The sequence below is a fragment of the Oncorhynchus gorbuscha genome, linkage group LG12 (assembly GCF_021184085.1).
Source record: "Oncorhynchus gorbuscha isolate QuinsamMale2020 ecotype Even-year linkage group LG12, OgorEven_v1.0, whole genome shotgun sequence".
NCBI classification, from domain to species: Eukaryota; Metazoa; Chordata; class Actinopteri; order Salmoniformes; family Salmonidae; genus Oncorhynchus; species Oncorhynchus gorbuscha.
Genome location: NC_060184.1, coordinates 31,855,302 through 31,878,860, shown reverse-complemented (window position 1 = coordinate 31,878,860; position 23,559 = coordinate 31,855,302). Strand labels below are relative to the sequence as shown.

At 41.5% G+C, this 23,559-nt stretch overlaps 1 protein-coding gene across 2 annotated transcripts; it reads right to left on the bottom strand.

The window, feature by feature from the left end:
• Positions 1–811: 811 nt before the first annotated feature.
• vipas39 (VPS33B interacting protein, apical-basolateral polarity regulator, spe-39 homolog) lies at positions 812–23,341 on the bottom strand. 2 transcript variants are annotated; one of them, XM_046291843.1, is made up of 19 exons: positions 23,225–23,341; positions 17,653–17,745; positions 12,575–12,680; positions 11,655–11,795; positions 11,293–11,331; positions 11,125–11,189; positions 10,938–10,994; positions 10,579–10,671; positions 9,328–9,361; positions 8,904–9,006; positions 7,321–7,348; positions 6,366–6,439; positions 5,876–5,951; positions 5,326–5,460; positions 4,765–4,806; positions 4,260–4,436; positions 3,811–3,900; positions 3,210–3,314; positions 812–1,392 (listed from the first exon to the last, which is right to left on the bottom strand). In XM_046291843.1, the coding sequence occupies exons 2-19, from the start codon at positions 17,743–17,745 to the stop codon at positions 1,372–1,374; spliced, it is 1,479 nt and encodes a 492-aa protein (XP_046147799.1). In that variant the 5' UTR covers positions 23,225–23,341; the 3' UTR covers positions 812–1,371. The 2 variants fall into 2 exon arrangements, with proteins under 2 accessions (XP_046147799.1, XP_046147800.1); XM_046291844.1 differs by lacking the exon at positions 23,225–23,341 and adding an exon at positions 22,658–22,768.
• Between the last annotated feature and the right edge of the window lie 218 nt (positions 23,342–23,559).

The following is a 23,559-nucleotide window of genomic DNA, read 5'->3' as shown; positions in this document are numbered from 1 at the left end:
CATTGAGTTGTTATTTTACCTGAAATGCACAAGGTCCTCTACTCTGACACTTAATCCACACATGAAAAGGTCAACCGAATCGTTTCTAGTCATCTCTCCTCCTTCCAGGCTTTTTCATCTTTGAACGGCATCTAAAATTTCATAGTAGTACCACGACGACCGACAAAACAGTTTGTCTTTCAATCACCCACGTGGATATAACCAATGAGGAGATGGGAGAGGCAGGAGTTGTAGCGCGATCTGCATCAGAAAAAGGAATGACTATTTAGCCTTTGGCAACGCAGACGCTCGTTGGCGTGCGTGAGCAGTGTGGGTGCAATAATTGAATAACATGCGTTTCTAAGTTTATTTTGCAACGCGTAGTGCATAAGGGAAGTACCAAAACACCTTGATATAGGGGTGCCCATGCAAGCAGCTGAGGAAATGTGGCTAGGATGGAATAAATGATATAGTAAACCCTGCAAAAGGCTGAAAGTAAAGCAGTAAAAAAAACACTACCCTCTCTCAAACCTTTTTTGGGACAACCTCCCCACCCCAGTACATTTCCAACTGTCTCTTATCTTCTAGCTTTTTTACTACAATATTAGAAACTTGTCATTTTCACACATGTTGACATACTGTAGCAGTCGAACTGGAGATGATAAATTTGATGTTGACTGCAACAATCTGACTGCAACTCACCATTTTGTAAATAATTTGGTAACCATCTGTTGAAATATCTAATTTGAAGAAAAATAACAAATTAGATTTAAAAAAAAATATGGTACACCAAAAAGGTAAATGAGCTCTAAATTGTAGGTACCACCACAGATGCAAGTCAAGAACATGTTTCATCCGTTCTTATTAAAGTTTTATTTTCATGTTTATAAAAACATAAATTAGATCAGGGGGTCAGAGGAATACATGTCTATATACTGTTGTTCAGACTTTTACTACCGCTGTTGCACCTTCTGCTTCGACTTGCGTAAAGAGCACAGCTAACAGGGTTGGTGAAAAGATGGATACACACGTCGAGCAAGCATTACATAAGACTGCAAACACCCCCAAAAAAATTCATGAAAATTGAAGCTTTTGGCTCATTCATTCGTATGGCCACCTGCTCTCTCCTCTGCTGTCACACTTAAAGCTAGCTCTGGTCCAGGGCATTAGTGTGTGTTCCTCTACTAACGGTTAGTGGAGGAATGCAAACTAATGCCATGGACCAGAGCTAACATAGTATGGAAGGTGAACTTCGTCTTGCAGTCAAACCGTCAACTGCATCTTCGCTCCAGCAGCCCGTCACTTCAAAATAATTTGTCCCATACATCATGTCTCATTCTGAAACAAATGTCCATTTGAAGCAGTGTTGTCATAGTCTTCTAAAAATGGATGTCAGTTTTTCCATCTGAGTTGCTGCAAGAAAAGAGCCAAAGTCCTGTTAGTGATGATTCAACTCTGACTTTAACCATGCTGAATTATGATTTGATATGAAACAACTATCTAATTGTTCCACAGATTCTGATTGAATAAATCCAAAAGGCAGATGTAATTATTTAATGGAGAAGTAAAAATGTGATTTCCTCAAAGTTGGATTACCCCGGGATGAATTGTTCTGGACTAGAGCTGGGACTAAATACTGTGACTCTTAACTTCTTTTGTCTTCGAAGTTTGCCTGCCACAGAATGTCACCTTTCATTTGAGGGTAATTTCATACATATCGGTTTTATCATTTAGAAATGAAAACACTTTGAAGATAGTTACTTTATTACTACGTAATACATACATACATACATACATCTCTGCAAAATATCTGATGTGAAAAGATCTGATGTGATTGGTCAAAATACCAATTAGTGGAAACAGATCAGAATTGGGCTGCCTGTCTAAAGTTTGGTCTTGACTATAATGCAGTTTAGAATAGGCTGGAGAATATGGGTGCGTGAAAATGTCCCTTCGATTTGACTAATCTGATTACGTAACTCTGATTTTACAATGCACAAGTGTAGTTCTGTTGAGATGTACAAAAGAGAAGTGGAAGTGTTTTTGAAGGTTAAATACATTGTCTGGTCATGAGTATCAACACAGAAAGGAACCAAGGTTGAAGAGGAACTACTGTCTCTCCATAAAAACACAACCAGACTGAGAAAACAGATTGTGTTAACAACAGTGCATTCCCCATAAGAAAATAGGGCTGTCAATTTTAGCCTTCCACTTAAAACGGACAATTACCAGCCACTTCAGGTGAAGTAGAGACATCATCACAATGTCTTATTATGAGCCATCCTCTTATGATTATCATATTTATCATTACAAGAGAAACAGGCGAGAGACTAAATGTTCACCTTATCTGATCCCCACCACTTCCTTACACAAGCAAGACTTCCCGTCTTGCTAGATGAAACGTGACACTTTCAGACAGGTTTGTTTTCATTAGGCACCAAATTGAAGAAAAACAGACTGAAACAGGGAGGGGCTCCCTGGACATTTTTGTATTGCAAAACGTTAAAAAAATGTTTCCGTTGTGCGCCACAATGAAAATGACCCAGTTCACATTGGAAACGCAGTCTGTTGCACATACTTGGGCAATCTACTGCATAATATTGTTCTCAAAAACCCTTTGATGCAAAGGAGTCTTGTACTGTTGGGTGTTGAAAGGCGTCATTTTGCTTAATGTGCTTTACAATCAAAGCAATTTTAATTGTTGATTTTCTGTCTCCTTAGGGCCAAATTGTGTTGTATTTGTGTCGTAAAAACGCCTATAAGTGTTATTCACTTCTGGACCTGGGAGGGTCACTATACGTAAAGGCTGTACTTTCCAGCTTCGCCCTATACCACCTGATACGAACTGCTAATCAAGAATTTAATTAGCCGAATCAGGGCTGTTAGTGCAGGGCTGGAACAAAAGCCGGCACACGTCTGTCCTCCAGTGTACAGGTTAAATCATTGGTCATTGACCCCTGAAGACCTAAAGGGTGTATGGCTTTTTCTTTCAACTCGGATACTTATACCACCGATTGACCTCATTGAGTTTTTTTGAGTGACCTATTTGTAAACTCAAGTGTGTTAGTGATGGGCTGGAGCAAAAGCCTGCACACACTGAAGCAGACTTGTGGTGACACTACCTTACAGTATAGGGTGCATTTCCCACACTAGTGGTTAAGGTTAAGATTGGAGGAGGGGAAGCAGATCCTAGATCTGTACCTCGGGGAAACTTCACCCCAGATCCTTACCGAGTTGCTGAGGATTTCCTCGATCTTCCTGTACTCGGATGAGCCTCTCTCCACCTTCCCCCGGTACACAATCAACTGCTGCCGGTCCTTCAGGTCCCTGTACGTCTGATTGGGCAAAAGAACCGCCAATCAATTGTCATGCCACATAATGATAAATCGCATGTGATGCCAGGATATGAGATTAAATGTTATCTGTACTGTCAATGATATCATTTGCCACAATTGTTCGAGTTCTTGCGCACTAGGCATTGTAGGCATAGTATTAAACTGCAGTACTGTTACCAATGTAAGTTATGTCAAAATACTGTAACAGTAGTGCTAGAGATATAGGATGTGGTTCTACATAAGATTTTGACTTGCCTGGTTAAAAAAATGGTTGAAATAAACATTTAATAGATAATCAATACTTATTATAGTGCTTTAAAACATGGAAGTTGGTAGAAGTTACCTCTAACCACTGATCCAGGGTCAGACCATGTTTCTTTGCCTCTAAGGGTTAAGGTTAGGATTTGGGATTGCATAATCTGATCCAAGATCTGTGGTTAGGGGTGACTCCTACATCGAGCTATAACATAACATGTGTGTCTCTCAGATGTCTCACATTGATGATGACGTCGTGACACTTATACTTCTGCGCCAAACTGATCTTCTGCTCCACGTCTTCAACCAGGTTGACATAATCCTGCAACACCTAGGAGTAGAAAGGAGAAGAGGGACAGAAAGAGAGGGATGAGCAACTAGAATAAATGTGGCAACACATCTGCATGATGTGGCATAATAGTCAGTGTAATCCCTAAAAATCAAAACACACAGCATCTAACTATGAAATAAAATTCTATTTAGTGCCATTTTATGGTTTAATTTGAGCTATTATGCTTATGGCATTTTGAATTGTCCAATTCAACTGCATTGCATGTAATGTGCCACACCCAATACATCTGCAGAATACTGAAAACAATGGGAATAGAGACCAGCACTCAGGTGATTTTAAAAACACAGTACCACCTGGTGTTCAGACTGGGGAAATGCAGCTGGAGTTGTCCTACCTACCTGTACTGGTGCGTTGTTTTTCTGAAGGATGTCCACTATTCTATGAAAGCCAATGGGAGACCTCTTCTTGGTGTAGCCCAGCCAGTTCTTGGTGGTGAACAGAGCATCCACATCGAACCAGGCTTTCAGCTTTGCCCTCGCACCCAGACATGTGAGGAGAAACTGTTTATCTGAAATCTGGATGATGACAAAACTTGGGAGTTATTACAATCATTGAATGTTGTTTAACCTGGAAACACACATTTTTCCTTAACTCTGTTGGGAAATAGGGTTGAAGGCAAATCGATGTCTTTCTGACGACTTCAGCTCAAGCTTTTAAAATAGTTGGACAGATGGATTGGCATAAATAACGAAAATTTACATATGGTCTCATTGCAAACGGAGCCAGAATATTGTTGAACGAAAAGATTCACAACAGTGACTCAAGCCAGACACAAGGCCCAGTAATAAAGACAAGGCCCAGTTAATTCAAAAACAAAATGGCTTCCCTCTCTCTCTCTCTTACCCTGAAGGTCTTCCGTATGTTGGCTGGACTGCTGAACGTGCCCTGTGGGAGAGACTGGGCTAGTTAGTTGATGTTGTGCACACAGTTACAGATACACATACAGGCAAACACGCACAAACAGACCTTAATCAACTCCAACCATAATGTTATTTCAATTAACAACAAGACTAATTATTAAATGTTTGGATATAATGGCAGTATTTATAATATAAAAGATTGATAGATTAATGGACAGATTAATGCATTTTTACATCACACTGATTAACACTAGGTTCCCTACTACAGCCAGGTAACTGACGATCTCTGTCTCCATCTTGTGGTTGCAATAGTGAATTACAGTTAGAAACAAACTCTCCGTAGCACAGTGGTCATCAAACCTGAGAGCTACAGGGTGTGCCGGCTCTGGCTCCAGTCCAGCCCTAACAGGACTAACACCACATTCACCTGATCAACTTATCATCATGCCAAATCTGAAGCACTTGCTCGTACTGGAACAAAAGCCTGTGCACCCTGTGGTTCTCCAGGACCAGGTTTGAGGGCCACATCAGTTCCAGAACTCACATCAGACTCCCCATAATGGTAGAAGCAGGAGTAGTAGAGAGTAGTGATGATGGGCATGTTGAGGATGGAGGCTTTCCGCGGGTATTTCTTAAAGATGTCCGCCTGGCCGCTACTCTCCACCTGTTTGTCGTTCGCCTGAACGGGGGATGGAATTTTATCGTTTTAAAACCTACATAAGGCTGTCATGAGCATGACTTATGGCTTGATTTGACATAGGGTCAGCCTGAAGAAACAGAGAAGGGAAGGTTTGGAATGTTTGGTTTTAAAGCCTACATAAACATGTCAAACATGACATAGGATTGACATATTATGCAATGATCGAGCTTATGACAAAATATGTCATAGCGTAGGTATCTGTGGCAAAACTGTTCTCCCAAATTACACATCGAAACCTTATGGAGACCATGTTAGTGCGCCATGCTTTTTAACAGATTTCAAACAAGATTTCATTTAAAGCTCAAAATAAAATGTTACTACTGTACCATGAGCGAGATTCAGACATTGGTGTTCTTCAGTCGAGTATGTTTCAAAAATAGCAGCGGATTCTCACCTCGATGATGATCTGCCTTTCCAGGAGTGTGTAGTGGTCTTGAACGTGAGTGGCATCGTCTGGTGAGAAGGGGAGACTGCAACAAAGTCCATGGTGCTAGTTAGTAACGCTGTTCTCCAAAGCTAATACTGCTGTGTAGTATCTCTGACTCCAGGAGTAGGTAACATCCAAATGTGTTCAATGACCTTACTTCAGGAAAAGGTTTGTACGACCTTGTAGGATTTAAAAACACCTCAGTCAACAATATCAAAATGTGGCAGGAAAATGGGAAAAGAAAAAGATGCTGTTCACGAGAGAAAACATAGGATTCTTTACCTTGGTTCTGTTCCTTACGGTACGCAACGGAAAACATGTTGCAACAGAAAACGGAAATCAGCACTTCTTTTTGGACGCGTTCATGTGGTGCCTTCCTGTGTCTGTACGATTTCTTCCGTTTTGTGCCTAATGAACACGACCCGGAGACGTGAGGTAATGTGGAGTGGATCTTTACCTGAGGCAGTTCTTCAGAAAGTCCCTCCTCTTGTTCTCGTCTCTGACATTGAGGTGATCTCTGTACTGCAGGAGCTGAATATGGACATGGAAACAGAGGAAGGTGCATTGAGATTTAAAACCATCAACAACCAATGAGTGCAGAGCATTAAAGGCACAATCTGTAATGTTCCTTTCAACTCCACCGTCGGCGGTGTCACAGACAGTTTTCAGGGATACAGTATCTTCAACAGGGCTTCCTTTTCCCCCGAAAACCAGACGTGGAGACCCTGCTCATGCATTTATTTGACACCTGCTACATTAGGTTATTTCAACTCAAAAGTGCTGCCCCTGCACTTGTTTGACACATTTTAGGATGGACTGGTGTTCAACCTTCCCAAGTTCTCTCACGTCACCCCGCTCCTCCGTTCTCTCCACTGGCTTCCAGTTGAAGCTCGCATCCGCTACAAGACCATGGTGCTTGCCTACAGAGCTGTGAGGGGAACGGCACCTCAGTACCTCCAGGCTCTGATCAGGCCCTACACCCAAACAAGGGCACTGCGTTCATCCACCTCTGGCCTGCTCGCTTCCTTACCACTGAGGAAGTACAGTTCCCGCTCAGCCCAGTCAAAACTGTTCGCTGCTCTGGCCCCCCAATGGTGGAACAAACTCCCTCACGACGCCAGGACAGCGGAGTCAATCACCACCTTCCGGAGACACCTGAAACCCCACCTCTTTAAGGAATACCTAGGATAGGATAAGTATCCCCCCCCCTTTAAGATTTAGATGCACTATTGTAAAGTGACTGTTCCACTGGATGTCATAAGGTGAATGCACCAATTTGTAAGTCGCTCTGGATAAGAGCGTCTGCTAAATGACTTAAATGTAATGTAATGACTGAAATGTAACTGAATTAGACTTTTGAGGTAACTGTCCCCCCCCCCAGAATGGCTTGGCAGTTCATAGGAAGTACATACCGCCATGTCTTCTGTTCTGTCCATGGACCTTGACGACACGAGAGAAAAGAGGACTGATCAGGATGCCTGCATACAAGTAGCGAGTTGACCAGACAGTGCCATCATTTGGGTACACAAATGGGAAAATCATTTAAAATCTTCTACAAAATCATTCTTAAAATGGACAAATCCTGACAGTCTGTTGTATTTCCCTTGGTGCCTTATAAATACAACTCAGGTGCTACACTTGAACAGGAGCGGTGACAACCAGTCCAACGAGGTTACATGACAACTCCATTGATACAATCTTATGGCTTTTAAAGGATACAGTGCATTCGGAAAGTATTCACACCCATTGACTTTCCCCACATTTTGTTACCATTACAGCCTTACTCTAAAATGGATTCAAATGGATTCTTTTCCACTCATGAATCTTCACACAATACCCCATAATGACAAAGCAAAAACTGCCTTCTGGTTTTTAGAAATGTTTGCAAATGTATATATAATATATATATTTTCAATAACACATTTACATAAGTATTCAGACCCTTTACTTAGTACTTTGTTGAAGCACCTTTGGCAACGATTCCACCCTTGAGTCGTGGGTATGACGCTACAAACTTGGCACATCTGTATTTGGGGAGTTTCTCCCATTTGTCTCTGCAGATCCTCCCAAGCTCCGTCAGGTTGGATGAGGAGCGTCATTGCACAGCTATTTTCAGTTCTCTCCAGAGATGTTCGATCGGGTTCAAATCCGGGCTTTGAATGGGCCACTCAAGGACATTCAGAGACTTGTCCCGAAGCCACTCCTGCGTTGTCTTGGCCTTCACCACAGTTTGGGGCGCTCTGGAGCAGGTTTTCATCAAGGACCTCTCTATACTTTGCTCCGTTCATCTTTGCCTTGATCCTGACTAGTCCCTGCCGCTGAAATACATCCCCACAGCATGATGCTGCCACCACCATGCTTCACCGTAGGGATGGTGCCAGGTTTCCTCCAGACGTGACACTTGGCATTCAGGCCAAAGAGATCAATCTTGGTTTCATCAGACCAGAGAATCTTGTTTCTCATGGCCTGAAAGTCTTTGGGTGCCTTTTGGCAAACTCCAAGCGGGCTGTCATGTGCCTTTTACTGAGGAGTGGCTTCCGTCTGACCACTCTACCAGAAAGGACTCTAGAGCTCTGTCAGACTGACCATCAGGTTCTTGGTCACCTCCCTGACCAAGGCCCTTCTCCCCCAATTGCTCACTTTGGCCGGGTGGCCAGCCCTAGGAAGAGTCTTGGTGGTTCCAAACTTCTTCCATTTAAGAATGATGATGGCCACTGTATCCTTGGTGACCTTTAATGTTGGAGACATTTTTTGGTACCCTTCCCCAGATCTGTGCCTCGACACAATCCTGTCTCAATATTTCTGTTTTTGCTTTTAATACATTTGCAAAATGTCTATTATTATTACTTTCTCATTATGGGGTATTGTGTATAGATTGATGAGAAGAAAATAATGAATTCATTTTAGAATAAGGCTGTAACATAACAAAATGTGGAAAAAGTCAAAGGGTCTGAAGACTTCCCAAATGCACTGTATTTAGTGAATTGTTACTCACTTGAAGAGCTCCACCAAAAGCTTCTGTTCTCCTATTTCCTTCAGGTAGTGGATATAATGCCTAAGAGCTATTTCTCTTGTTATCAACTCCCGGAAGAGAATCTCTGCACAGAAACACAGTGAACTGTCATTATTTGCAGAATATTTGCCATGTGCACTTAACATCCAAAGTTTGCAACTGTTATTGTTCTAAAGGAATAATATATGCCATTTAGCAGATGCTTTTGTCAGCATGCATACATTTCCAACACCTGGGAATAATAAATAAAAAAGGTAAAACTAAATGTAGAAGACGAAGAAAATAGAAAAATATAAGGTGCAAAATTTCCACCGGTGTAAATTCCTGGTAACTCAACCAGAATAGAATAAGGTTAAAAATAAGTTACATCTAATGGACAAAAAAACAAACAGATTAAAAACCTTACCTTTACTTAATGACTTCTTTAAATATATTAAAACCTGCAATGAGAGGTTACAGAACAGTATAAGTATACTGAACAAAAATATAAGCGCAACATGTAAAGTGTTGGTCCCATGTTTCATGAGCTGAAATAAAAGATCCCAGAAATGTTCCACGCGCACAAAAAGCTTATTTCTCTCAAATGTGGTGCACCAATTTATTTACATCCCTGATAGTGAACATTTCTCTTTTGCCAAAATAATCAATCCACCTGACAGGTGTGGCATATCGAGAAGCTGATTAAACAGCATGATCATTACACAGGTGCACCTTGTGCTGGGTACAATAAAAGGCTACTCTAAAATGTGCAGTTTTATCACACAACACAATGCCACATATGTCTCAAGTTGAAGGGGCTTGCAATTGGCATGCTAACTGCAGGAATGTCAATCAGAACTGTTGCCAGAGAATTGAATATTCATTCCTCTACCATAAGCCATTTCCAACATAATTTTAGAGAATATGGCAGTACGTCCAACTGGCCTCACAACTGTCCGTGGGAGAGCAGTTTGCTGATGTCAACGTTGTGATCAGAGTGCCCCATGGTGGTGCTGGGGTTATGGTATGGGCAGGCATAAGCTACGGACAACAAACTCAATTGCATTTTATCAATGCCAATTTGAATGCACTGAGATAACGTGAAAAGATCCTGAGGCCCATTGTCGTGCCATTCACCTGCCGCCATCACCTCATGTTTCAGCATGATAATGCACGGCCCCATGTCGAAAGGATTTGTACACAATTCCTTGAAGCTGAAAATGTCCCAGTTTTTCCATGGCCTACATACTCACCAGACATGTCACGCATTGAGCATGTTTGGGATGCTCTGGATCGACGTGTACAACAATGTGTTCCAGTTCCCGCCAACATCCAGCAACTTCACAAAGCCATTGAAGAGGAGTGGGACAACTTTTCACAGTCCACAATCAACAGCCTGATCAACTCTATGCGAAGGAGATGTGTTGCGCTGCATGAGGCAAAAGGTGGTCACTCCAGATACGGACTGGTTTTCTGATCAACGCCCATAACTTTTTTTTTTAAGTATCTGTGACCAACAGATGCATATCTGTGTTCCCAGTCATGTGAAATCCATAGATTAGGGCTTAATGAATGCATTTCTATTGACTGATTTCCTTAAATGAACATGTTGCATTTATATTTTTGTTCATTGTAATAAAAATGGTTTTCTTTCAACTAGAGTCAAATCAAATCGTACCGCAGTGATGACGTTTCCATCATGTGCATTCACAGCCTCATCCAATAGCAGAAGTTTGTCCTGTAAGGAGCGGAACTTCTCCAAAGAGTAGACCTATGGGAAAATCCAATCATCATGGACAGAGTTAGAATAATACAATATTAATATTACATCACAGTCCATAGAACTGTAAAATACATAAAGCAGAGTATTTGCTGGAGCATTAGAAAACAGACGATAATAACAACCTAATAAACTGTATGCCATTTAGCAGACACTTTTATCCAAAGTGACTAACAGTACACATAACAACAGTCAGCTTGCAATTTACAGTCAGTTTGAAGACAAATAAAATGTTGATTTTACACCATTGATCCTACCTTTCCCTGCTGCATCCTCTTCACAGTCTCCTCAGGGGTCCAGTCACTGACGTAGTCCTGCCACAACAAGATGACATCATCATGAACAGACCAATGGCAGTCCAGTAAATAAAGTATTAGTGATGTTAATAACTTTTCAGATTGCTCTGAAATATACTGATTATGTGTAACATAAAACATATCTTACCTTGTATTCAGATTTCGGTTTCCGAAGCTCCGGGGCATAATTTCGGATGGATGGATCACCGAAAGCTATAAAATAGTAGAAAAGTTGAGAACCGCACTTTTCAAAATAGCAATTTTCACACACATTTGGCAAAAATGGAGTAACATCTCTAGCTAAAATGTTACCCACACTCAGAGAAGGACTGGAAGCTCCCAGTTTTGGCCTTTCCTAAAAAAAAACGAGAGTGTGTGTTAATTGATAAGGAAATACTTATGTTGACATTAGTATTCGCATTGAGAATGTGCAAAACTACGGACAATGGTTAGTGTATAGCTAGAGCTCATTGGTGTTTCTTATATAGATTCAAAACTGTACCGAGGGCAAATCTGTCTGAAAGAATGAAGCGAACCCATTTTGATTGGGTCGAATGCAAAGGTCACAAGATCGGTTATACCAAACTCAAAACTCGACCCACAACACAAAACTTCCAATCTAAATACACCCAACGAAAATGGCCTTAAAAACCTGTCAAGAGGTGGACTGAGTTGTACCTTTGAATAATGAGCTTAAGGAGTAGCCAGAACTATTCTTGGGCAACGAAGGGGCAGTGTGGATTTTGGGGAAGCTCTGGTCCCGCACCTCTCCTGTGGAGCGAATGCTGGATTCTGTCTCCTTGACCGACCACGAGATGCCTGAGGGAACACCAACATTTAGGGCCACAACTTACAACATTTAGGCCCAGAACCATTCAAGTTACTAGCAAACGTACTGGTCCTAAGTGAACTTATTACAAAACTTAAAAAAGGCACAGTCCATATGTTTTCTGTTTCCCTTGTGGCAACGATCCAAATTACAAAGAATCAACCTAAATTATAAACACACATATTGTCTGTGGCTTCATTTAGGAAAATACATTAAGTTCAAAACATTAAGAACGCCTTCAAAACATTGAGTTGCATAAACAATCCATGTCTCAATTGTCTCAAGGCTTAAAAATCCTTATTTAACATGTCTCCTCCCCTTCATTTATACTGATTGAAGTGCATTAATAATGGATCATAGCGTTCACCTGGATTCACCAGGTCAGTCGATATAATGGAAAGAGCAGGTGTTCATAATGTTTTGTATACACTCAATGTATATTTCTATTGTAGCACTTTTCATTGTTCGGTTTACACCAATGACTGCACCAACTTCATCTTCTCATCTTGGCACTTGCAAAAACCCATGAATTGTCAGCGCACCACTTTTTTTTTTTTTTTACAGGAAAGAGAACATACAGACTCCACCTTTTTAAAAAGAATAGTTCACTTAAAAAGCTTTTAATATTTTGTTCATTAGTCTAAGGTTAATACAATCCCCCAAAATGTATGTCACTCAGTAGTCAAGTTTTCATTATAGTGCACTTTCAGTACAGAGAAAAAAACTGATGATGATGCGTTTTGCATCATATTATGGACAGTTCTCTTACTTCCAACAGGCTCGCCACTCCAGCTGACCTTCTCCACATCATCTTCTTCATCCTCTTCCTCTACCAGGCTGCGGATACTGTTCACAGCCCGCTTGGATTCCTTTAGCTTAAATACATTCGAAATAGAAAAAACATGTTTATGTTCACGCCACATTTCTGTACCTTGACAGTCCAATGTGAGCAAGTATGTTTCCAAACTTCAGATGCCACATACCCAGCCGCTGGCCATGTTGACATGTTGACATTTGCTAAACGTTTCCACCATTGTCTTTCTTTGGTGTCCTACCCTTGTGTGATAGGCTAGTTAAAGTATCGAAATGTAACATACATAAGAGGTGGCCAACCCTCCTCTTGAAGATATTTAGGGTATGGAGGCTTCTGCTCAAGCCCTGCTCAAACACACCGGTTTGATGTGCAGCTGATTAATAGAATCAAGTGTGCTGGAGCAAAAGCCTGCATACTCAGTAGTTTAAACAGGAAGAGGATTGGCCAACCGCCTGGCATAAAAGTATTGCGTCCCAAATGGCATCGTATTCCCTACATCGGGCCCTCCAACCCTGTTCCTGGAGAGCTAAGTTCTTGTAGGTTCACTCCAACCCTAATCTAGCGCACCCGATTCTAATAATTAGCTGGTTGATCAGCTGAATCAGGTTAGTTACAACTAGGATTGGAGCGAAACCCTACAGGTTAGCTCTCCAGAAACAGATTTGGAGAGCTCTTCCCTACATCAGTGTTTCCCAAATCAGGCCCTGGAGTACTCCCAACAGCCCATATGTTTGTTATCGGCCTGGGGCCACTAAAAAAAAACATGTACTGTTGGAGATACTCGAGGACCGGAGATGGGCAACACTGCCCTACATAGTACCACCCCTATGGGCCCTGGTAAAAAGTAGTGCATCAAGGTTTATATGGTTTAGTGTTTTATTTCTATGAGTTTTTCCACACAAACAATATGCAATTCAGTTCGTTTTCAAACCTGATTTGCATTTTTGTTTTTTTATGTAGTTATATTATTTATATATTTTCTTGTAGTATTAAAGCGTGCGTGGGAGGCAAGGAGCCATTTGGGTTATATAGTTTGGTTTTTAGGGATGTCAGTTCTTGTAACTGGGGACCAGTAATACATAAGGTAATGGTTTTGATTTATTAGGATCCCCATTAGCCGATGCCAATGGAGAAAGCTAGTCTTACTGGGGTCCGACACAAAACCTAAAAGGCATTACTGACAAAAGACTTCACAATTGACTTACATTTAGAAACATTAACATGTAGTGTGTGTGTGAGAGAGTTACACATACATGTCAGTACAAATGTCACATGGTGGAGTAGGTCACATGGGGGAGAGGCCTTGTGCCGTGAGGTGTTGCTTTATTCGATTTTGTAAAACCTGATTTGCTGTCCACTTGCATTATATAGCATGGAAGGGAGTTCCATCGCAATCATGTCTCTGTGTAATACTGTACGTTTCCATACATTTTTCCTGGACCTGGGGACTGTGAAAAGACCCCTGGTGGCATGTCTGTTGAGGTAAGTGTGTGTGTGTCAGTGCTGTGTGTAAGTTGACTTGGCAAACAATTTGGAATGTCAACAATGTTTATAATAAAAACTAGTGACGCAGTCAGTCTTTCCTCAACTCTTCGCCAAGAGAGACTGACATGCATAGTATTAATATATCCCCATCTTTACAACCATTGAACCTATATGTTTTGACCATGACAAAAATGGTCAAATAAATATGGCGGAGAATATGTAAGTGATCGAATAAACCCCCACTGCCTTCCGATCTACTAGCTAACTTGCAATCATTGGAAAATAAAATTGATGACCTACAAGGAAGAGTAAACTACCAATGGGACATTAAAAACAGTAATATCTTATGCTTCACGGAGTCGTGGCTGAACGACGACATCAACATACACTGGTTATACAATGTATCGGCAGGATAGAACAGCGGCATCTGGTAAGACAAGGGGTGGTGGACTATCTATATTTGCAAACAACAGCTGGTGCACGATGTCTAAGGAAGTCTCTAGGTTTTGCTCGCTTGAGGTAGAGTATCTCATGATATGCTGTAGACCACACCATCTACCTAGAAAGTTCTCAACTGTATTTTTCGTAGCTGTCTACAGAACACCACAGACTGAGGCTGGCACTAAGACCGCACTCAATGAGCTGTATTCCGCCATAAGCAAACAGGAAAACGCTCACCCAGAGGCGCCACTCCAAGTGGCCGGGGACTTTAATGCTTTAATCCGTTTTACCACATTTCTATAAGCATGTTAAATGTGCAACCAGAGGGGGGGGGGGGGGGAGGAGTCTAGAACACCTTTACTCCACACACAGAGATGCGTACAAAGCTCTCCCTTGCTCTCCATTTGGCAAATCTAACCATAATTCTATCCTCCTGATTCCTGCTTACAAGCAAAAAATTAAAGCAGGAAGCACCAGTGACTCGGTCAATATAAAAGTGGTCAGATGAAGCAGATGCTAAGCTACAGGACTGTTTTGCTATCACAGACTGAAATATGTTCCGGGGTTATTCCGATGGCATTAAAGAGTACACCACATCAGTCATTGGCTTCATCAACAAGTGCATCAATGATGTTGTCCCCTCAGTGACCATACGTACATACCCCAACCAGAAGCCATGGATTACAGGCAACATCCACACTGAGCTAAAGGCAGAGCTGCCGTTTTCAAGGAGTGGGAGTCTAACCCAGAACCTTATAAGAAATACCGCTATGCCCTTCGACGAACCATCAAACAGGCAAAGCATCAATACAGGACTAAGATCGAATCGTACTACACCGGCTCTGACACTCATCGGATGTGGCAGGGTTTGCAAACTATTACAGACTACAAAAGGGAAGCACAGCCGAGAGCTGCCCAGTGACACAAGCCTACCAGATGAGCTAAACTACTTCTATGCTCGCTTTGAGGCAAATAACACTGAAACATGCATGAGAGCACCAGCTGTTCCGAACGACTATGTGATCACGCTCTCTGCAGCCGATGTGAGTAAGACCTTTAAACAGGTCAACATTCAGGGCCAGACGGATTACCAGGAAGTGTACTCAGAGCAGGCACTGACCAACTGGAAAGTGTCTTCACTGACAATTTCAACCTCTCCCTGTCCGAGTCTGTAATACCAACATGTTTCAAGCAGTCCCTGTGCCCAAGAACGCGAAGGTAACCCGCCTAAATGACTACCAACCCATAGCACTCACGTATGTAGCCATGAAGTGCTTTGAAAGGCTGGTCATGGCTCATATCAACACCATTATCCCAGAAACCCTAGACCCACTTCAATTTGCATACCGCCCTAACAGATCCACAGATGATGCACTCTCTATTGTACTCCACTGCCCTTTCCCACCTGGACAAAAGGAACACCTATGTGAGAATGCTATTCATTGACTACAGCTCAGTGTTCAACACCATAGTGCCCTCAAAGCTCATCAATAAGCGAAGGACCCTGGGACTAAACACCTCCCTCTGCAACTGGATCCTGGACATCCTGACGGGCCACCCCCAGGAGGTAAGAGTAGGTAACAACACATCCGCCACGCTGATTCTCAACACAGGGCCCCTCAGGGGTGCATGCTCAGTCCCCTCCTGTACTCCCTGTTAACTCATGACTGCACGGCCAGGCACGACTTCAACACCATCATTAAGTTTGCCAATGACACAGCAGTGGTAGGCCTAATCACAGACAACAACGAAACAGCCTATAGGAAGGAGGTTAAAGACCTGGCTGCGTGGTGCCAGGACAACAACCTCTCCTTCAACGTGATCAAAACAAAGGATATGATTGTAGACTACAGGAAAAGGAGGACCGAGCACACCCCAATTCTCATTGACGGGGCTGTAGTGGAGCAGGTTGAGAGCTTCAAGTTCCTTGGTGTCCACATCACCAACAAACTAACATGGTCCAAGCACACCAAGACAGCTTCTACCCCCAAGCCACAAGACTCCTGAACATCTAATCAAATGGCTACCCAGACTATTTGCATCCCCCCTTTTACGCCTCTGCTACTCTGTTATTATCTATGCATAGTCACTTTAATAACTCTACCTACATGTACATATTACTCGACTAACCGGTGCCCCCGCACATTGACTCTGCACCGGTACCCCCTGTATATAATCTCGCAATTGTTATTTTACTGCTGCGCTCTAATTACTTGTTACTTTTATTTGTATATTTTAAACTGCATTGTTGGTTAGGGGTTTGTAAGTAAGCATTTCACCTGTAGTATTCGGCGCATGTGAAAAATACAATTTTATTCGATGAAAGATGAGAGTTGAATTTGTCTTTCTGCCCATAATTTAATTTAAAGTACTCCAAAGTTCTTTATATCATAGATCTTGGATTCATAATACAGTTACATTTTTGTTGAGTTTAGTCACATCATTTCTCAATTTGAAGTAGGTCAGCCAGTCAGATGTGCAGCCAGACTTTTTAGGCACTCCTTTTGCCCCATCTCTTTCAACCATAGTTTTCCAATTCCTCATCAATTCATGGTGCCTTAACAGTGGGTCAGGTCATAGGTTAGGAAAGCCCTTCTCATGACTAATTCCACATCCCTTTTGATTAGCTAAGGTGATTTGGTAAAGTGTGAAACACTATCTAGAAACAATTGATCTTTGATTGCCATTGGAAACCTTGAACACAACTTAATTATCATACAAAAATGACTTGACAAACACAAAAGATACACTTACTATTAGCGGTTTTACCAGAGATTTCCACAGAGTACATGTATCTTTTGTAGTTGTAAAATCTATTTGGGGTGATATAAAAGTAGAATTTCTGAGGTTCCATAACTGTATTGCACAGTGATTAATAAGAGTTAGACAGAGCATCGGGACAGCTGTACACATTCGCCCCGCTGTGGTCGATTGTTAACTTTAGAATGTAAAAAAAAATCAAGTCAGCTACCTTAAAAGTTCAAACCGGTTTGTGAATTATTTTATTTCATGGGTTTTAGTTTCAGTTTACTAGAAAAACCTTTTAGGGCATTATATATGGAATAGGGTGCCATTTGGGACACCCCTAAGACTTTCAAGTTATTTACCCTGGTAAAGTCATCATCTTCATCATCAAATGTGAAAGCTTTGAACTTCGAACTGTTCCAGTAGTCATCCTCATCTGGTTTACCCCTTATCATCTGGAACAGAGTTAGTTAAATTTACTGCACATGGTTTATACCACAGAAGGATATATCATAACTCTATTGTTTATACAACCATTGCGGCAGCGTCCTTTGTACAACAACAGCAACATCATCAAGCGGTTTCAGACATAAGGCTGCAGGTTTGAGTCCTCCAGAATTTGCTACATTAGTCTCAGAAGTGGGATGGTGCTACAGTGAGATAAGTGGAAACATCCTTTGGATCCATGAAGTAGCTAAACATAGAGGCGTGCTTTTACAACACCAGGAATGTTATCAGAAAGTTGAGACTTCTTGGCATAGCCTAATGGCTATCAAATCAAAGTTCATTTGTCGCATTACACAGATAAGCAGACATTAAAGCAGGTGCAATGAAATGCTTATGTTTCAAGCTTCAGCAGTGCAATAAGTGTCTATTATTATTTTTTTAAACATCACATTAACATAATTATTCAGACCCTTTACTTAGTACTTTATTGAAGCACCTTTGGCAGCAATTACAGCCTTGAGTCTTCTTGGGTATGATGCTACAAGCTTGGCACACCTGTATTTGAGGAGTTTCTCCCATTCTTCTCTGCAGATCCTCTCAAACTTTGTCAGGTTGGATGGGGAGCAAGTCTCTCCAGAGATGTTCGATAGGGTTCAAGACCAGGCTCTGGCTGGGCCACTCAAGGACATTGAGACTTGTCCCGAAGCCACTCCTGTGTTGTCTTGGCTGTGTGCTTAAGGTTGTTGTCCTATTGGAAGGTGAGGTGGAAGGAGCAGGTTTTCATCAAGGATCTCGCTGTACTTTGCTCCGTTCATCTTTCCCTCGATCCTGACTAGTCTCCCAGTCCCTGCCACTGAAAAGCATCTCCACAGCATGATGCTGCCACCACCATGCTTCACCGTAGGGATGGTGCCTGGTTTCCTCCAGACGTGACTCTTGGCATTCAGGCCAAAGAGTTCACTCTTGGTTTCATCAGACAAGAGAATCTTGTATCTCATGGTCTTAGAGTCTTTAGGTGCCTTTTGTCAAACTCCAAGCAGGCTGTCATGTGCCTTTTACTGAGGAGTGTTTTCCGTCTGCCCACTCTACCATAAAGGCCTAATTGGTGAAGTGCTGCAGAGATGGTTGTCCTTCAGGACGGTTCTCCCATATCCATAGAGGAACTCTGGAGCTCTGTCAGAGTGATCATCGTGTTCTTGGTCACCTCCCTGACCAAGGCCCTTCTCCCCCGATTGCTCAGTGTGGCCGGGCAGCCAGCTCTAGGAAGAGTCTTCGTGGTTCCAAACTTCTTCCATTTAAAAAATGATGGCGGATACTGTGTTCTTGGGGTTCTTCTACGCTGCAGAAATGTTTTGGTACCCTCAGATCTGTGCCTTGACACAATCGTGTCTCGGAGCTATACGGACAATTTCTTCAACCTCATGGCTTGGTTTTTCAAGTACAAACATTTCTAAAAATCTGTTTTCACTTGTCATTATGTGGTAGTGTGTAGATTGCTGAGGATTTTTTATATTTTAGAATAAGGCAGTAACTTAACAAAAAACATGGAAAAAGTCAAGGGTTCTGAATACTTTCCAAATGCACTGTATAAGTAGGAAAAGGTATGCCCAGCAGTAGTTATATAGGATGAGCGTAAGCTCATCAATATGTCGAGTATACAGTATGTATACATAAAATTAGTAAACATTTAGCTTAATTTCTCAGAGATCAAATGAAAATTTATACAAAATAATGCTGCAGGAATGCTAATCTTATCGGTTTCTAACTACAGAAATGATTTCAGAACAATAAACATCACTAAAATAGTCAATGACTATGTACATAGGGCAGCAGTCTAAGGTACAGGGTAGGGTAACGGGTGGTAGCTGGCTAGTGACAGTGTCTAAGGTGCAGGGCAGGGTACTGGGCGGAGGCCGGCTAGTGATGGACATAAAAGCTGTTTTTTAGTCTCTCGGTTCCAGCTTTGATGAAGTTTGTGCGGGTCTTAGGGGACAAGACAAATTCCTTCAGCCTTCTGAGGTTGAAGAGGCGCTGCTGCTCCTTATTCGCCACAATGTTGGTGTGAAGGGACCATTTAAGGAACTTGAAGCATTTGACTTTCTCCACTGTGGCCATGTCGATGACTATATTGTATAAGGACAGACAGAAGCTAGGCTTGCTGGTTCAAGTCCCAGCCGGGCTTCCTCCAGAATTCACTACTGTATCCAAAATGTCATATAATATTCAAATATAGTCTTTTCACTAGCCTGTAGGTCAGAGGTAGACAACCCTGGTCCTGGAGTGCCACAGGTACTTTGTGTTTTTACCAACCTGGAAGACCAGGTGTGTTGAATTTAGACAATCATTGAACTGATCAAAAGCTCAGTTAGTCAAGTGTTGTGCCTAGTCGGAACAAAATCCTGCAGTATATATGGCACTCCAGGAACAGGGTTGCCTCCCCCTGCTGGAGGCCTAACTGAAATGCTTCTTGAGATTGTAGCTGACACACTTGGTCAGTGTCAGCATGTACTGTACACTTTGTTTCCCCTAGCCCAATATATTAGACAGCTTGACGAATTATTTAATTAATTAATAAGACAAGGTCTAAGGGCATTTCATAGCGACTGCGTTCCAGATAAATCATTGCATTAAGACCATGAGTTATATGTACACTAGATGACTACCAGGGGACACTGTTTTGAAGCCACCGTACTTCCATCTTGGCAATCCCCTACCGTTGTAAAGCTATAGAAATGCATTTATGAATCTAATATAATACATTTGCCAAAAACAAATATAGACAGACACCTTAATCCATACTTTTAAATTATATTATGTGAGCTAAACATACAAATATATTTACTTCAAAGTACTTTTTTTTACGTTACTGTCCCCATTACAACAAAAACATACTTAAATACGTGTAACTTTGTCCTATAAACATTTCAATGAAAAACTGTAGAATTCCATTCAAATTATAGAATTCCATTCAATTTTATCCTTGGTCCAATGACTACTTGCTAGCTGCTTGTGTCCCGCGTCTGAAGCCACATCGATAATTGGTAGATAGATTCTCCAATCAGAACCATGTTTACGTTGCCGAGCAGTGAACAAGAAACTTAAATCCAGTTTTTAGATGATACCCCCCTCCCCAAATCAAAATCAAATATGAATACCAATGCGCACACGTTTCCTTTAACATCCTTCTGGGGCAGGACCTGCCTGCTTTGTGGGACTCATTAGCTAACAAGAAACAGGTGTGAACCAGACAGGTGTGCGCACAAAGCAAAAACAAAACATTGGCATCCATATTGTACTAAACAAAAATATAAATGCAACATTTTGAAAGATGACTGAGTTACAGTTAATATAAGGAAATCAGTCAATTGAAAGAAATTCATTAGGCCCGAATCTATGGATTTCACATGACTGGGAATACAGATATGAATCTGTTGGTCACTTTAAAAAAGGTAGAGGAGTGGACCAGAAAACCAGTCATTATCTGGTGTCACCACCATTTGCCTCATACAGTGCGACAAATCTCCTTCGCATAGAGTTGATCAGGCTGTTCATTGTGGCCTGTGGAATGTTGTTCCACTCCTCTTCAATGGCTGTGTGAAGTTACTGGATATTGGTGGGAACTGGAACGCGCTGTCGTACACGTTGATCCAAAGCATCCCAAACATGCTCAATGGGTGACATGTCTGTTATGCAGGCCATGGAAGAACTGGGACATTTTCAGTTTCCAGGAATTGTGTTCAGATCCTTGTGTCATTATGCCGTGCATTATCATGCTGAAACATGAGGTGATAGCGATGAATTAATGGCACGACAATGGGTCTCAGAATCTTGTCAGGGTATCACTGTGCATTCAGATTGCCATCAATAAAATGCAATTGTGTTCATTGTCCGTAGCTTATACCTGCCCATACCATAACCCCACTGTCACCACGGGGCACTCGGTTTACAACTTTGGCAACAGCAAATCGCTCGCCCACACGACACAATACATATGGTCTGCGGTTGTGAGTCCGGTTGGACGTAGTGACACATTTTCGAAAACAAATTCTCTAAAACGATGTTTGAGACAGCTTATGGTAGAGAAATGAACATTCAATTATTTGGCAACAGCTCTGGTGGACATTCCTGCAGTCAGCTTACCAATTGCACGCACCCTCAAAACTTGAGACATCTGTGGCATTGCGTTGTGTGACAAATCTGCACATTTTAGAGTGGCCTTTTACTTTCCACAGCACAAGGTGCACCTGTGCAATGACCGTGCTGTATAATCAGTTTCTTGATATTCCACACTTGTCAGGTGGATGGATTATCTTGACAAAGGAGAAATGCTCACTAACAGAGATGTAAACAAATGTGTGTACAAAATTTGAAATAAATAATATTTGTGTGCAACATGTTGCGTTAATATTTTTGTTCGGTGTATATTTTGATTTGGGTGGGTGGGGGTACATCTAACAACAATCAGAACCATCTATAGATTATGTATGTAGCTTTGGACACATCCTGCTAGCAGGTACAGTCATTGGACTATTAGTTATTTCGACCGCAGTCGCTATGGAATTCCCTTAGACCTTGTCTTATTAATTCATTAAATAATCGGAGGTCTAATATATTGGGATATGTTTTCCCCTGCTACTTTTTCTTCTGACACGATTGTTAGATTTGCACACTCATGACAAACATGGTATAAAATATATATATATTGCAAGCAATTCTGACAACAGATCAATCAGACACAAACTAAGTTAAGCGCTTATTGATAATAGTATATTCTGTCCGGGAAGTTTTGTTAATAGCCTCGAAGCTTGTTCTAAACGTTAAAACGCGTTGTTTGCGGTTTGGTTTTGGAAATAAGGAACTTATCTTTCATCTCAGCTAGAAATAATAAAAACAAAAAACTCAAGTTAAATTACTACACACCTTTTTAGGGTTAGTGTTCCCACACAGCCATGTCTCAGTGCTTGTTTACGGAAGACCTGTTCTAATTAGCTATCTAGCTTGCGTCGAACACCTCTGTGTATGTTTCCTGTAAACTTAACTGGGGGTGAAATGTAGTTTGTCAACTGGAAGCAGACACAGCGTATGGACCTGTGCAAATCTGCTAGTTATAGTAAGTGTGTCGTTTAAAAAAAGATATTATTTCTCGCTAATATGGAAGACAGGGGCAACATGTTTCTAAAAACCGTTTCACAAGCGAGTATTATTGATTTTTGATGGCCAGCTGTGTGGAAGCTAACCGGTAAAAACCCTATGGAGAGTAGGGTTTTCGATTGCTAGACAACAGGTCAGTATTCTTCTTGTGAGCCTGAAGCTAGGCTACGATTGTGGTAATTGATGGCAGGTATTTTTGAGGGAGGCAGAGAGGGAAAGGAAAATGTTCTATCATGACATCACCATGTCAGGAAATATCGACATATTTCAGGGCTGTGGAAGAGTGAAGGATAATTAGTAAATGATGGATCTAAAATATCATAAACGAATAATTACCTTCAGAAATGTAGCTATACAGCTGGTCGGTAGCAGTAGACGTATCTTGGTCAATCTGCCTTACCCTTTGATGGGAAATGTAGTGCGCTTGTGATTTACCATATGCGTCAAAGAATTAAGGACAACCAAAAAAGACTACAAACGTAATATCTTCATGTATCCTCAATTGTTTTACTTCCGTGTCCCCTAAATTGGTTGTTTTTATTCACGAGTAATATTGTTTTTACTTCCAACCTGATATTGTAATTTTAATAATTGACAATAACTAATTTGAATTAAAACGTCCAAATAGGGACAATGTTATAATTTCTTAATAACATCATATTGTGGAACCG